The sequence below is a fragment of the Dasypus novemcinctus genome, chromosome 21, assembly GCF_030445035.2.
Source record: "Dasypus novemcinctus isolate mDasNov1 chromosome 21, mDasNov1.1.hap2, whole genome shotgun sequence".
NCBI classification, from domain to species: Eukaryota; Metazoa; Chordata; class Mammalia; order Cingulata; family Dasypodidae; genus Dasypus; species Dasypus novemcinctus.
The window spans coordinates 71,991,976-72,007,553 of NC_080693.1; the positions used below are offsets into that span (position 1 = coordinate 71,991,976).

Here is a 15,578-nt window from a genome sequence, read left to right on the forward strand (position 1 = left end):
AGTGAATTTACTCGCTTTTAGAAGTAAAAATACTCCATGTTTTTTTGTAAAGACTCTATTATTTAATGTCAGTAGTAACAACTAGATTTCTATAGGACTTGGCATCTGGGGCACTCCAGACAGTTCCTATTTATTGCCTTATAATGCTGTAATCTAGTCGTTTTGTCATCAAATAATAGTTGGGAAAACTGAGCTTCAAGGAAAATAACTAACTTGTCCAGTGTTTCTTGCCAACCCGCCCCCACATTGAACCAACAGAATTATATTCTAACCCAGGACCAATCTTGTTTCTTTTATTAGAAGAAACAACCACTTCCTGCTTTTAAAAAAGCCATCACCATTGAATTTGAAAGGAAATGAATACATCCAGTCCCAGGCCGGGCAATGCTCTCATCAAGCCCAGGTCCTTCCATTAAATGTAAAAAGTTCTCATCAGATGGTTACTTTGAGAACTGAGAGGGAGCCTTGATATGAATCCACTTCTCTAATATAGAGACAGAGACAGGAGTTTCTGAAATGCATACTTTGAACCAAAGTAAACTTTAGTGGATATGTATGATTTAGGGAGAAAACAACCTATTTAGAAGTACATTAAAATAAACGTTTTTCCAATACCAAAACCTTGTTTAAAAGAAAAACAATAGGCTAGTTGGAAGAACTGCAGCGATTGATCTGACTGCATGGTACAAACCTGCCGATCTCCTAAATTGGATGTCATCGTCAACAGTTTCACATCCAACCTCTTCCTGTGCCTCTGTTTCCTTGCTATAAAAAGTGGACAGTAGTAATGCTTGTCTCACAGTAGTAAATGGCATAAAGATTTAAAGTTCTTAGCACAATATAATGATAATTAATAAATACTCTAAAATTGTTGCGTAGAACTACGTGACTATAACTATGAAGAATGAACTCTTCATTATTTTCTTTGGTTATTGCAATTCAAAGTATTATTAAAGGCAGAACATCTCTTCTCATTCAAGTATTTTTTCAGGAAAATAAAATCTGATGCTCTTTGTATTTTTAAGATCACAGATGTTCTTTCTTCTGATGCGTAAATATTGTGGAATGTTATAGTGGAAATGTCTTCCAAATATATTTGGTTCAGCAGTTCACCATTCACAGTTTTATAATCTTTTATTGCATGGAATTTCATGCACTATAGTGTGTGATATGTTAATTGAAAATATTTAGTTTGTGAAGTAGAGTTTTTGTTAAATTCATTCTTTAGTCAAGCATCAATCTATAAAATAAATGCCTCTCATTGAAGATTTGAAGTTATAGCATGCTGTTTTCATTTTAGATCATAGCTGAACTTCAGACAACCATTTCCTCTCTGAAAGAGGAGAACAGCCGGCAGCAGCTTGTTGCAGAAAGGCGGCTCCAGGATGTTATACAAAAGTTTGAAGAAGAGAAGCAGCAGCTGATTAGAGATAATGACCAAGCAATCAAGGTAATCTGAAGACTTCGGTAACCAGTGGTACCAGCTGCTTTCATGTAATTAAAAGGAGGGCTGAAATCCCAGCAGTGGGCAGAAGAGTGCAGATATCTGGCTTGTTCACACAGCCTGCAGTAATTCCATTCACTGGACTCTACCTTTGATGTATCCAGTGACTCAGGCTGATTTCCCTCTAAGAGAGCACATGCCAGCATAAAAACTCATTTTTGGCAAGTCCAATCCATTCACACTGAACAAATATTTGAAAATACCCTGTCCTTTCTCTTGAGAACCCCTTTGGAATTGTCTGTTGAAATTAAAATGACTATATTAGCCTGGTACTGCTGTCTAATAAATTCAAAAGTCAGCTTCCAGTTTACATGCTATTCTTTACCCACATCCTTTCATTATGTATTCACATAATGAGAAATAACCTGTTCAAGGCTTGGAATGCCAACCATTTGATGTGTGTTGACCTAGTACAGGGTAGATGTGTTGCTGCTGAGAAGCTAGGTTGTTTCCAAGTGACTTCAGACAATCACACCTTTAATAGCAACAAAAAACACCCTGGATTCTGATTCTTTAGGTGAGAGGCAGTTAAATCTCAAAGTAGTTTCTCCTTGGCTTCACAGCCATATTATTTTAAGTGTCTACATCATGCTGCGTTTAATCTGTGAGGATAAGCATCTGGAAACCTTTATAAATAAGGTTTAAAAAGAACAAAACCTTTTTTTTTAAAGAATTCTCAGCGAAAGATTATTTTTTCTATGATTTTACTCTGTTAAAACATGTAGCGTAATCATACAAAACAAAGCAAAAGAAAAGAAACATTTGGGTTTTATCACTCTGCTTTTCTACCTGACCTCCTCATAAGTTGCGTTTTTATGTACACCCTTTAAGCTGGGAAAACACTGAATGGAATAAAAAACCTTCCGCGATGGACAAAACCTTAGAGGCCATTACATCCAACCTTCTCAGTTTTGAACTAAAGACAGACTTTTTTGTTCTTAATGACATTTTCCCTAATTAATTCCTGCTGTGAGCTTCATTTCCCTACATATGCAATGAAAAGAAAATAGGTACTTCTTTTTCATATTCTGGTCTTTTTTTTAGCTTTCAAGGCTTTTTTATTTACAAATTCACAAAGTATCCATTGACATGTATAACAGTTTTGTCTTGCATGAACTAAGTGGTACTTTGTTTAAATTGCTTTTGTTATATACAAAGCATTGTAAATGAATTTCTTTTCCAGCTTATGTCTAAATATGGTACATAGTGGTAATTTTCAAAATTTTAAATAAATAATTGAACCCTTATAAGGAAAAAGGGAAAACATCAATTAAGTTACTTCATGCTAACAATATAGTTCTAGTATCATTTCTTGGAAATTAAAAAATAATCTTGAGGTGAAAGAATTATAATTAGTATAACTGCCTGTTTTTGATCATTTGTTTTTTCAGTTTAACCCATTTACCTGTTAATAGGGAAAAACATTCTGATCCTTATTTCCAACAGTGTCCAATCATAAGGACTGAATTCAAAAGATGGCGGCTTATATGTGTATGTTACATTTGTGACCTCCAAAACATTGCTAACAAAAACATTATCATCCAAAACTAACATTAATTAATGTTAGTACTTGAAAATTATTAAAATTACAACATAGATAGGATATATAGTTCAGTTTTTTATTTTTATTTTATTTTTTATTTTTATTTATTCCCCCCTTGCGGCTTCCAGCTCTCTGTGTCCATTCACTGCGCATTCTTCTGTGTCTGCTTGTCTCCCTTTTGTTACATCATCTTGCTGCATCAGCTCTTCGCAGACGCGGGCCTTCAGCTCTCCACAGGCCGGGCCACCCTCCCTTCACAAGGAGGCCCTGGGGCGTGAACCCAGGACCTTCCATATGGTAGACGGGAACCCAATCAGTTGAGCCATAGCAGCTTCCCTCTAGTTCAGTTTTGATTCACTCTTTTAGATTATGTATAAAGGGAAGAACATTTTTTGCTAAGTTAAAGTTAAAATAATTGATTCATTTACACTCAATGCCTTGGATCTTTTTTTTTAGGCTATATAACAAGAATAATAAGAACTATAGCTGATATTTGTTCAACATGTACTATGTGCCAGGCTCTGCTCAAACATTTTCATTCACCTCATGCTCCATTGTCTCATTTAGGCCTTACAGTAATCTCTATGGGGAAGGTATTTCTATCTTCTGCATCTTACAAATGTGGAAACTGAGGCTCCAGGGTTAAATAACCAGCCCAACGTCATACTGCTAAACAACCAGCAGAGCCAGGTTCAAGTCAGTCTAAGAGCCTCAGCCATTAACTGTTACACCACACCTGCATCTCCTACATTCTGTATACCAAAGTCAGTCCATGACCAAGTGCATAAAGGAACCTGAATATCCTCACTCTCATCTTCTCCCCTTCTCTGGATGTTGCAGCCTTTTTGCAACAGTTATTTAATTGAGACATTCTAATCATATTTGAGTGTTTTATACATACAGATATATATAGAGAGAGAGAAGCACAGTCACCATGAGACTTGGTTTTCTGAAATCAAATGTGTTTATCGGCTGGCACATTAAATACTGCTCTTTAAAAAGTGTGAATGCTAATTGTGAAATGCACTTCACCCTGTTTCTCAGATTGTTGATGAGTTGAACTCCCTCATGTTGGTGATCAAGAATGGAGATGAAAAGTAAAGCTAGTACTTACACTGCCAGGGCTTATAATAATATTTCTTTGGGTAAATAGCACCTTTCATTAAAGTAATTCTTTAGAGGATAGCTTGAGGTATAAACTAATATACTAAGGTCCATTTAAAGGACTACCAGTCTGGTACAGTATAACTTGACAAAAATTTCTGGAGGATAATTTGATAATACATATCATTATTAAATTGCCTGAGAAACATACTTGACCTTTGACACATTTTCAGAATTTACTCTAAGGGGACAATTGTCTAAGGGGACAATTAAAGAGTTGCCCTAAGATTTACTTGCCAAAAGGAAGCTCATTATAGTATTAATTCATTTATTCCATAATTATTTATTGAGGTCATATTATGTGTCAGACGGGCCCAACCCTGGCAGTCTCTATTTCCTTTCCATACTTTATTTTTCATTATAACATATAAACTGAAAATTATGTGGCATTGAAAAATTATAAAGGAGAAGAATAATTAAGGATATTAAAAATGTTCACAAAATATTTTTAAATGAAAATGCAGGTACAAAACACGGTAAGTTAAGGCTTAAAATGTACAGGGTTCCTATTTGGAATGATGGAAATGTAGTGGTGATGGCAGCATAACATTGTAAACACAATTAACAGCACTGAAATCTTCATCTGAATATGATTAAAACAGGAAATGTTAGTTATTTTATATAACAGAATAAAATTTTTTTCAAGCAATGAAACTGTACTACACAGTGTACCCTAAGTTAAACCATGGCCTTTAATTAATAGTACAATTATAAAAATGTGCTTTCATCAATTGTAACAAATCCAAGGTGTTGTTGGTAGGGTAGTATATGGGAATTCAGTATTTTAGGAATGATTGTTCTGTAAATCCACAGCTTCTCTAATAAAGGGGAAAAAATTAAAAATGCAAAGGAAAAGCAAAAGTAAAACCCTTTAAAGTCATCCCAAATTCCATCACCCAGAAAGAATAAGTATAGCATTAAGTGAACATCATTCCAACTATCCCACTATGTATAAGGAAAAAGAAGGAAGGAAAGCCAAACAGATTCATAAAATGGGACATTTCTCCAGATGCTATATTTTTGTTTTGAAAAAGCTTGGTTTTAATTCCACTTAAATTCAACGTAAGAAAAAACCTATGGGAAATGGACTTGGCCCAGTGGTTAGGGCGTCCGTCTACCACATGGGAGGTCCACGGTTCAAACCCCGGGCCTCCTTGACCCGTGTGGAGCTGGCCTATGCTCAGTGCTGATGCACGCAAGGAGTGCCGTGCCACGCAGGGGTGTCCCCTGCGTAGGGGAGCCCCACGTGCAAGGAGTGCGCCCGTAAGGAGAGCTACCCAGCACGAAAGAAAGTGCAGCCTGCCCAGGAATGGCGCCGCCCACACTTCCCGTGCAGCTGACGACAACAGAAGCGGACAAAGAAACAAGATGCAGCAAATAGACACAGAAAACAGACAACTGGGGGAGGGGGGAATTAAATAAATAAATAAAATCTTTAAAAAAAAGAAAAAAGAAAAAACCTAGCATAAAAGGAAGGAATTATGGAACTTTTAGATAGAAAGTATTGATTTTTCTGCTGAAAGATAAGTCCATTAGCACCCTACCCCTTCCTCTGATCATCCATCCTTACCATCACCTGCTTTGGGTGATATTTTTCTTTTCACATTTTCCAGGTTTATGATAGTCACAATTTGTTTTTAACCATATCCTTTAGTTTAATACCCATTCTGTATTTTCATGACGCAGTGATCACCACAAGTCCTTTTTTACCACAGCATATCCATTCCCAAAATTTTTTCTTTGATTCCATTCTTCATTGGCTGGGATTTCATGGTCAAGTAGCTCCTTCCAGACTCATGGGTGCTCTCTCCTGACTTTTCATGTTTAAGAATGGCTGCTGGCTAACCTTTCTGTTTGAGTGACACCTTGGATAGGCACAATATTCTTATTCACATTTTCTTCCCATGAGAATTTTGTAGACATTGCTCACTTAGCATTTAACATTGCTGTAAAGAAGGTTGGACAACCTGAGTTTCCCACCATGTCGGGGATTTGCTTTTCCTTAGGGTCTCCTGAAGAAGACTGTCTTACCCATTTAAGTTTAGTAGATGAGCCAGGATAGATTCAGTAGTTAACCAGATTACATCTAGATATTATGTATTCAATATGATAATTTTCTGAAGCATAGTGATTCTCTTCTCTCTGTAACTAATATTTATTTGCAGTGTCTGTTTTTAGTTTCCTAGATGCCAAAACAAATACCTTTGGATTGCCTTAAATAATGGGAATATATTGGCTTGCAGTTTTGAGGTGAAGAGAAGTTAAACTCAAGATGTCATCAAGGTGATGCTTTCTCCCAAAAGACTGTGGTGGTCTGGGGCTGGCTTCTGGCAATCCTTGGTCCTTGGATTTTCAGTCACATGGCAATACATATGGTGGCTTCTCCTGGATCTCTAAGTTCTGTTGGCTTCTGGTTTTTCCCCATGGCTCTCTATGTGTCTGAATTTCATTCTGCTTATAAAGACTCCAGTAATGGGAATAAGACACATCCTGATTCAGTTGGGTCATACCTTAACTGAAGTCATCTCTTCTAAAGGTCCTATTTACGATGGATTCACACACACAGGAATAGATTAAGATTAAGATGATGTTTTTCTGGGTATATAACTCCACACCACCACAGTATCTCTCCATTTTCTCTAGCCTGAAAGAAGGAAGGGAAGGGAAAGTAAAAGCTGGCATAGAGGCATTCAGACAGTCTTGTTAGGCTGACTATTCTGTCTTTGAGATTTTGTTAAACGTTTTTCAAGGCTCACACTACCTAAATGGTGAGGAGGAGCATCTTCTGTCCCCCTGGGTTTTGAATTGTTATCCGAGTTTGGTATGTAGTCCTGAAGTCTGACGTTGTCCTTCACTTCCCTCAGAGATAGACAGTCCTGATATTTGCGTGTTTCTCCATCACACTACCCTGCGTGAAAGAGGGACATGGTGATGAGGCTAGCTACACAGTTTACTTTTTTCCAAATTTGGTGATATTGATGAGAAGTCTCAAACTTTTGTTCACTAATAACAAAATAATGGGAACAATGGCAGGTTTTAAAGTTGAGCTACCATGCAACTCTCCAGTACTCCAGAACTCTGTTTTTTTCCTTGGACCCAGGTTTTTGAGGGTTTTTAAATTATATCTGCCTTTTTTCCTTATTTGGTTGCTACTACTGCATTTTTTGCTAGTTTTTATTCTTATTATCTACTCATGCCATTAGCTGTTAGGGGAAGAAAGTTCAATTTACTATCTGATCCTAGAAGCCTGTTAACCCTTTCTATAGCATTTAACAAGAAGCATGTGTTATTCAGCTACTGCAGCAATAATGCTGCTTAACAAACAATCCCCCAAACTCAGTAGCTTTTAATAACAAATATTTTTCTTGTCATATATCTGTGGGTACATGGGTTGCTCTGAATCAGGCTTTGGATTATGTGGGTTTGACTCTAGGCATTAGACTGGGTTCAGGCCAGCTTTACATGTCTCCACATTCTCCTTGGAGTAGAAGTTGCCTGGAGTGTCCTTCTCATGGTGGATCACTGAAATGTAAGATAAGGAGCTAAAAAAAAAATCCATCCTTGAGGCCTCAACTACATTTCCTTCTGTGTCGATGTGGCAGGGAAATGTATACCCACTTTAGTAGGTGTATTAGTCAGTCAAAGGGGTACTGATGCAAAATACCAGAAATTGATTGGTTTTTATAAAGGGTGTTTATTTGGGGTAGGAGCTTACAGATACCAGGCCATAAAGCCTAAGTTACTTCCCTCACCAAAGTCCCTTTGGAGCAAGATGGCTGACAACGTCTATGAGGGTTCAGGCATCCTGGGTTCCTACGTTTCTGGGGCTTGCTTTTCTCTGGGTTCAAGGTTCCTTCCTTCCTGATGCTGGCTTCTTTGTCCTCTGGGTGCTGACTTCCTGGGTCTTCAATATCAAACTCCAACATCAGAAATTTCTGCATCAAAAGCTCCAACTCTGTCCTTTGCCATGTCTGTTACCCCTTGGTGGGTGGGGACTCAACACCCTAATAACATGACCTAATCAAAGCCCTAATCATAACTCAATCATGCCCAGATACAGATCAGATTATAAACATAATCCAGTATTTCTTTTTGGAATTCATCAATTATATCAAACTGCTACAGTAGGAAATCATGAAAAACTATGAACAATGATTAATCTACCTCAAAAAGAGTCATTAAAAACTCCTTTAGCTCCATGGCAACACTTTCCCAATTCATCTGCCATTCCACACTCTCTCTCTCATTCCCATTCCTTGTCTCCCTTTACTCTTTTCTTCACATAAATATTGGTTTAACTCAGGGTCTCTTCCATGTTCTCTGTGAAAACTATCATTGGAAATCTCCTCCCTTAATGAAAGCTCCCATGCAAATGAGTTTTAAATTTTCACATCCACCCAGACCTCTGTCCTGAGCTCTCAGTCTACATTTCTAACCATCATTAGATGTTTTCACTGGGATGCCCCATAGGCCCCTCCTCAAAGTTGACCTGCCATAAACCAAATTTATCATCTTCTCATTTCTCCCCTACCATCAACCTCCTCTTCTTGTATTGATTATTGGAGTTAAAGTACTACCTTGTCACTCAAGTCAGATTCCTCAAAGTCCCTTTAAAGAAATTTTGAAAACTTTGTTTCCACCACTGAAAGCAAGACAGTTTTCCAATTCTCAAAGACTTTTCTAATGAGATCATTGGTGATATTAATGATGTGATAATGGGTGGGGATGTGTAATGAAGTATGTTTGGATGATTTGTGTAACTTGCTGAGCCAGTATTTTCCAAATGACCAAATGCATGATGTGACAGAATCATGCCTGGATAAAAGATCCATTCAAAATAGAAGGAGAGGTCAATGGATTTTAATGCACCAGTACAGAGAGTTCACTAAGTTACAGATTCCATGTTGCATTTAACCTTTAAAAAACTACCACTTGTCAAGTTTTGTGTAGTAACAAAGAACACCCACAATCATATAATAGGCTATTAAAATACTCCTCCCTATTCCAACTACTTATCTTCCTATACTTCAGCCAAAACAAAACTTTGCAAGAGATTGAATACAGAAGCAGATATGAGAATCCAACTGTCTTCTATTAGGCCAGACAATAAAAATATTTGCAGGGGAGTGGATGTAGCTCAAGGGGTTAAGTGCCTGTATCCCACCTACAAGGTCCTGGGTTCAGTCTCCAGTACCTCCTGAAAACAAAAACAAACAACAAAAGAAAGAACCAACTCAGGGAAGACAATGTAGTTCATGGTTGAGCGCTGGCTTCCCACATACGAGGTCCCACGTTCAATCCCCCACCCCGGTACCTCAAAAAAAAAAAAAAAAAATGCAAATATTTAAAACAGTGTCTCTTTTCTCACTAATTTTTCCCCTTTGGAAAATAGTTATTTTTCATTTTAAAACTATTTTAACACATAAGGGGTTTATTACTATCATTTAAAAATGAATTAGTAAATGAACATTTGAAGTATTTCTTAGTTTTAATATGGTAAATGTCAGTAGATGTAACCCACATAAACAAGACTTCTTTGGGGTTCTCCATTCTTAAGAGTGTTAAGGGGTCCCAAGATCAGAAGATTTGAGAACTGCTTTTCTAGATGTTGCCCTCCTCCCCATTTCATCATCTCCAGTCCTTGGCATAGATGCCATGCTCTCTATCATCCTATGCCTCTGTGTGAAATGTCCATGATCTCTTTGTAAACATCCTTTCCCTTTAAGATTTAAATGACATATTTTTTTATGATCTGTAAGAGTGAGAATCTCATAACAGCCTTATCTCTCCAGTGAAATGTTTGTTGCATTATAATTTCTGATCCACAATTCCTTATCCAAAATTATGAGGCTGGCTGTGTTTTACAAATCGGAATCTGCAGAGTCTAGGAAGGTAATATGGTGCTTACACTGTATCCCCAGCAGGGTTCAGAGCAGCACACTGTACATAAATGTGCATAGAAACTTATGAGTATCCCCAATAAATGGGACAAATAAGATTATAAATAGCCTGACAACATCAGTCAGGTTGTGTTGCCAAACAGATAACTGCAGGTGCTCAAAAGGAACTTGTGGTTTTCAGAAGACTTTTGGATTTCTGGATTGCAAATTGGAGATGTGAACCTGTATTTTGATTAATTCTCTTTCTCACCAACTAGACTCTAAACTTCTTGAAAACAAGCTCTCAATAAAATGCCATGGTTACATGGAAGTGATGCATATATGCTGCATAAGTGAATATTGTCACAACATAAACCAAAACTCTAATGACTAATGATGTCACTTTAATCTCATTTTATTGACAGCAGCAAGTTTGTAAATATTTTTGTGATGGTATAGCAGTTATTGGAAATTCATAGCTTCTATAATAGTAATATATTTTGCCAGAGTGGGCAGAATCTGATAAAATAACCTACTTTATATATATTAACAGAGAGCATAAATTTGTATACTCTAGGGAAAGGGCCCTCAAAAAGTTGTATACCACAGCCAAGTTACGTGAATGCTAGTCAGCAAGCACTATCTACTGAACACAGAACTTGACTTGGGGAAACTGTTTGAAATAGTTCTGTAGAAAGACTGCGGAACATTCTTCTGGCATCACTGCACCACCAGTGCTGAGTCCTTTCTTTGAAGCTCGTGTATTGAAAGTCCCTCACTGTGAAGCCAGATGTCCAAGCAGAGATTTCATATCAAGGAGAAATGCTGTAAATTTTTTGCTTGTAGGCATAGAAAAGAGATTTTAAAGCATTGATGCTTCTCTCCCTTGGCCACTGACTTGAGTTCACGAGAAAAGGTCGGCTGCCAGTAGGATATCTAGAAATCTGGTCTGTGTTACCAGGAGGACTTGAGAGGAGAAAAAAGAATATTTCATAGACTCAGGCAATTCTCACTGTGCTAAAAGCTTACAGGAATCCATTTTCCAAAGAATAAAATTACAAACCTCATTGTGGGGTTTTAGTAGCATTGAGCAACGGAAAGAAATCTCAGTGCCTAGCATCAAATGCCTTTGTTTGGGACCTGTTCATTATTTAATTCTTGTCTCCCCTGCATGCACAACCTAAGGGCACAGAGGAAAGTAGCATTTTCTTTGTGCCCTCCTGAATTAGAATTTAATAATGCTAAGAATAGGTATGTATTTTCCATCCCACCCAAGAAGGCTTGCCTGCTTTCTCAGAAAGGAAGACAGAGCCATTCAGTCATAGCAGCATAAAATGTAAGTGCCATTTTCCAGGAAGAATGCTCTGAAAGATAAGCTGGGCTACAGTGTGGCAGTGAATTATGACCTTGCTTCCTAGAGCAAGGAAAAGCAATGACAATGAACAAGCAGAGAAGAAATGAATACTTCAAATGTATTTCCCCCCATCGCTTCCTTCTATTTTTAGTCTCTGGCAAATTTTAAATTTTATTTTAAAACTAATTGAAGGAGATTCTTTGTTTGGTCAACAAAATGCTTCAAGTACTATGAAAAATATTTTTAGCCCCTGGAACATTGACTTGTATATACCAAGTAATCAATTAAGGTTTGATGAGTGAATGCATGAATGCCGGAGAGAGTAAAATACATGTAAAAATATATTCTCTTTTAACAATGGCTAGGTAGATTTAACTCTTTGGAAGTCATTGCTTTGTTGAAAAATGAATTAGTTTGGTTAACCAGCTGTTAGAATATATATGGATTATTTAAATATTTTAAACTCTTTGGAAATTTTTATTAGAGAAATTATGGGTTTTCAGAACAATCATGCATAAAATACAGCATTTCCATTAACCATCCTATTATTAACACCTTGTATAGGTATGGTACATTTGTTACAATTGATGAGAGCACATTTTTATAATTGTACTATTAACTATAGTCCTTGGTTTAATTTAGGATTCACTGTTTATATTGTACAGTTCCATGCATTTTAAAAAAATTTTTATTCTAGTGCCATAAATATGAACTAACCCCTTCTAACCACACTCAAATATACAATTCACTGCTGTTAATTATGTTCACAATGTTGTGTTACCATCAGCACCATCCATTACCAAAAGTTTTTCATCACCCCAAATAAAAACTCTGTACATGTTAAGCCTTACCTCCCTATTCCTTACCTCTCCCCAATCTCCTGGAAATTTCTATTCTAGATTCTGACTCTATGAGTTTGTTTATTCTAATTATTTCATAAGAAATATCATACAATATTTGTCCTTTTGTGTCTGGCTTATTTCATTCAACATCATATTATCACATGAATCAGAACTTCATTCCTTTTTGTGGCTGAATGATATTCCATTGTGGTATATACCATATTTTGTGTATCTCTTCATTAGTTGATGGACACATGGATTGCTTCCACCTTTTGTCTGTTGTGAATAACGCCACTATGAACACCAGTGTGCAGATCTGTTTGAGTCCTGGCTTTCAATTCTTTGGGGTATATGCCTAGAGCTGGAATCTCTGAGTCCTAATTCTATAGTTAACTTTCTGAGAAACTGCCAAACTGACTTCCACAGCAGCTGCACCCATTTTACATTGCCACCAGAAATGAATGAGCATTCTTATTTCTCCGCGTCTTCCCCAACATTTGTAATTTTCCTTTTTTTTTTTTTAGTAGTTGCCATTCAAGTGGGTATGAAACAGTATCTCATTGTGGTTTTGATTTGCATTTCCCTAATGGCTAATGATACTGAGCATCTTTTCACATGCTTTCTGGCATTTGTATATCCTCTCTGGAGAAATGCCAATTCAAATCTTTTGCCTGTTTTTTCAATTGGATTTTCTTTTAATTTTTGAGTAGAAGGATTTCTTTATAAGGTCTGGATATTAAACTCTTAGCAGATATGTGGTTTCCAAATATTTCTTCCATTGTATAGGTTGTCATTTTACTTTCATAATAAAGTCCTTTTATACACAGAAGTTTTTTAATTTTGATGAGGTCCTATTTATTTTTCTTCTGTTGCTTGTGCTTTGGGTATAAAGTCTTAAGAAACTGTTACCTAACACAAGGTCCTGAAGATGCTTCCCTACAATTTCTTCTAGAAATTTTGTAGTTCTAGCTCTTACATTTAGGCATTTGATCTGTTTTGAGCTGATTTTTGTATATGGTATGAGGTAGGGGTCCACCTTCTTTCTTTTGCAAATGGAGATTCAGTTTTCCCAGTACCATTTGTTGAAAAGAATTCTCTTTCCCAATTGAGTGATATTTGCCACCTTGTCAAAAGTCAGTTGGCCATAAATGTGAAGGTTGATTTCTGAGCTCTCAAATCAATTCCATTGGTTTCTATGTCTGCCCTTGTGCCAGTACCATGCTGTTTTGATCATTGCAGCTTTGAAATAAATTTTGAGATTGGAAAGTGTGAGTCCTCCAATTTTTTTCCTACTTTTTTCTAGATGTCTTTAGCTATTCAGGACCCCTTACTCTTCCATAAAAATTTAATGATTGGCTTTTCCATTTCGGCAAAGAAGGTTGTTGGATTGCATTGAATCTGTAAATAGCTTTGGTCAGAGTTGACATGTTAACAATATTTAGTCATCCAATCCATGAACATTGAATGTCTTTCCATTTATTTAGGTCTTTGATTTTTTTAGCAATGTTTTTTAGTTATCTGTATACATGTCTTTACATCCTTGGTTAGATTTACCCCTAGATATTTTATTCTTTTTGTTGCTCTTGTAAATGGAATTTTTTTCTTGATATCATTTTCTGATTGTTCATTGCAAGTGTATAGAAACGCTACTGATTTTTGAGTGTTCTCCTTGTACTCTACCACATTGCTGAATTCATTTATGAGCTCTAAGAGCTTTACTGTGGATTTTTTCAGGATTTTCTGTATATCAGATGATGTCATCTGCAAGTAGGGAAAGTTTCTTCTTCCTTTCCAATTTTTGGTTTTGTTAATTTTCTTGTGTCTTTTATTCTCTGTTTCATTTATTTCTCCTTTCATTTTCCTTATTTCCTTTCTTCTGCTCACTTCAAGTTTAGTTTGCTCTTCTTTTTCTAGTTCTTCTGGTTTTGAGGTTAGGACTCTGATTTTAAGTCTTTCCTCTTTTTTTTTTTTTAATCCCCCTTCCCCCCCCCCCCCATGGCTTGCTTACTGTCTGTTCACTGTGTCCATTCACTGTGTGTTCTTCTGTGTGTCTGTATTTATTTTTATTTATTCCCCCCACTTTGTGGCTTGATTGTTGTCTGCTCTCTGTGTCCATTTGCTATGCTCTTCTGTGTTTTTTTACTTGTCTCCCTTTTTGTTGCATCACCTTGCTGAGTTGGCTCTCCGCGGTGCTTGCAAGTTGGGCAGCACTCCACAGTGTTTGCAGCTGGGTGGCACTCCGCATGCTTGTGGGCTGGGCGGGTGAGCCTGCCTTCACAAGGAGGCCCCAGGATACGAACCCAGGGCCTTCCATATGGTAGACAGGAACCCAGTTGATTGAGCCACAGCCGCTTCCCTCTTTCCTTTTTTTTAATGTAAGCATTTAGAGCTATAAATTTCTCTCTCAGCACTGCCTTCATTGCATCCCATACATTTTGGTAGGTTGTATTTTCATTTTCAATTGTCTCAAAATATTTCCTAATTTCTCTTGTGATTTGCTACTTAAACCATATCTTCTGCTAAGTACGAGAAATTTAAGTATTCCTTCTTTCCCTTTCTCTCTTTTTCTCCTTCTAGAACCCCTGTAATGTATATATTGGTATGTTGGTGGTATCCTAGAGGTCTCTTAGGCTAGTTTTCCTTTTTATAAATCTTTTTTCTTTCTGCTCCTCAGCCTGATGCATTTCATTTGTCTTGTCTTCAAGTGTGCTTATTCTTTTTTTTTTTTTTTTTTTTTTTTGCCAGTTCAAATCTTGTGTTGAAACCTCCTAGGAGTTTTTCATTTCTGTTATGTGGTCTTCAACTCCATTAGTTCTGTTTGATTCCTTTTTAAAATTTCTCTCTCTTTATTCAGATTTTCATATTGTTCATTCATTGTTTTCCTGCTATCCTTTAGTTCTTTCTCTTTATTTTCCTTCATTTCCTTGAGCATTGAAGATTTTTTTCTTTTTTAGGTCTTTGGTATATCCACAATCTGGTCTTCTTCATTAGTGTTTTCTGGATTTTTATGCTCTTCCCTTGGATGTGCCATCATTTCCTGTTTCTTTGTTTGTCTTGTGTATTTTATTGCACATTTGTACATTTTACTATTTTTAAATGTTGACTCTTGGATTTATTCCCTGAGATGTCTGTTTCTTAAGTTTGTAACCAGTTGGTAATATGGCAGAGATTTTCTTGAGTGTCAACCCAATCAGGAAGGTCCACCCAATGTTAATGCAAAGTGCAAGGTCTTCCCTGTCTTTTCTGGGCCTTGTCTTTTCCTGGGACTGTGCTTGCTAGTGACTTAGGAGTT

At 36.8% G+C, this 15,578-nt stretch overlaps 1 protein-coding gene across 4 annotated transcripts in view; it reads left to right on the forward strand.

Moving 5' to 3' along the window:
• The window catches only part of CEP112 (centrosomal protein 112), a 575,007-nt gene that overhangs the window by 462,803 nt on the left and 96,626 nt on the right, over window positions 1-15,578 (forward strand). For all 4 annotated transcript variants that reach the window (XM_058284590.1, XM_071210757.1, XM_058284587.2 and 1 more), the window contains exon 23: window positions 1,301-1,450. In XM_058284590.1, coding sequence (XP_058140573.1) covers window positions 1,301-1,450 — 150 coding nt within the window. The remainder of the gene's footprint in view (window positions 1-1,300; window positions 1,451-15,578) is intronic.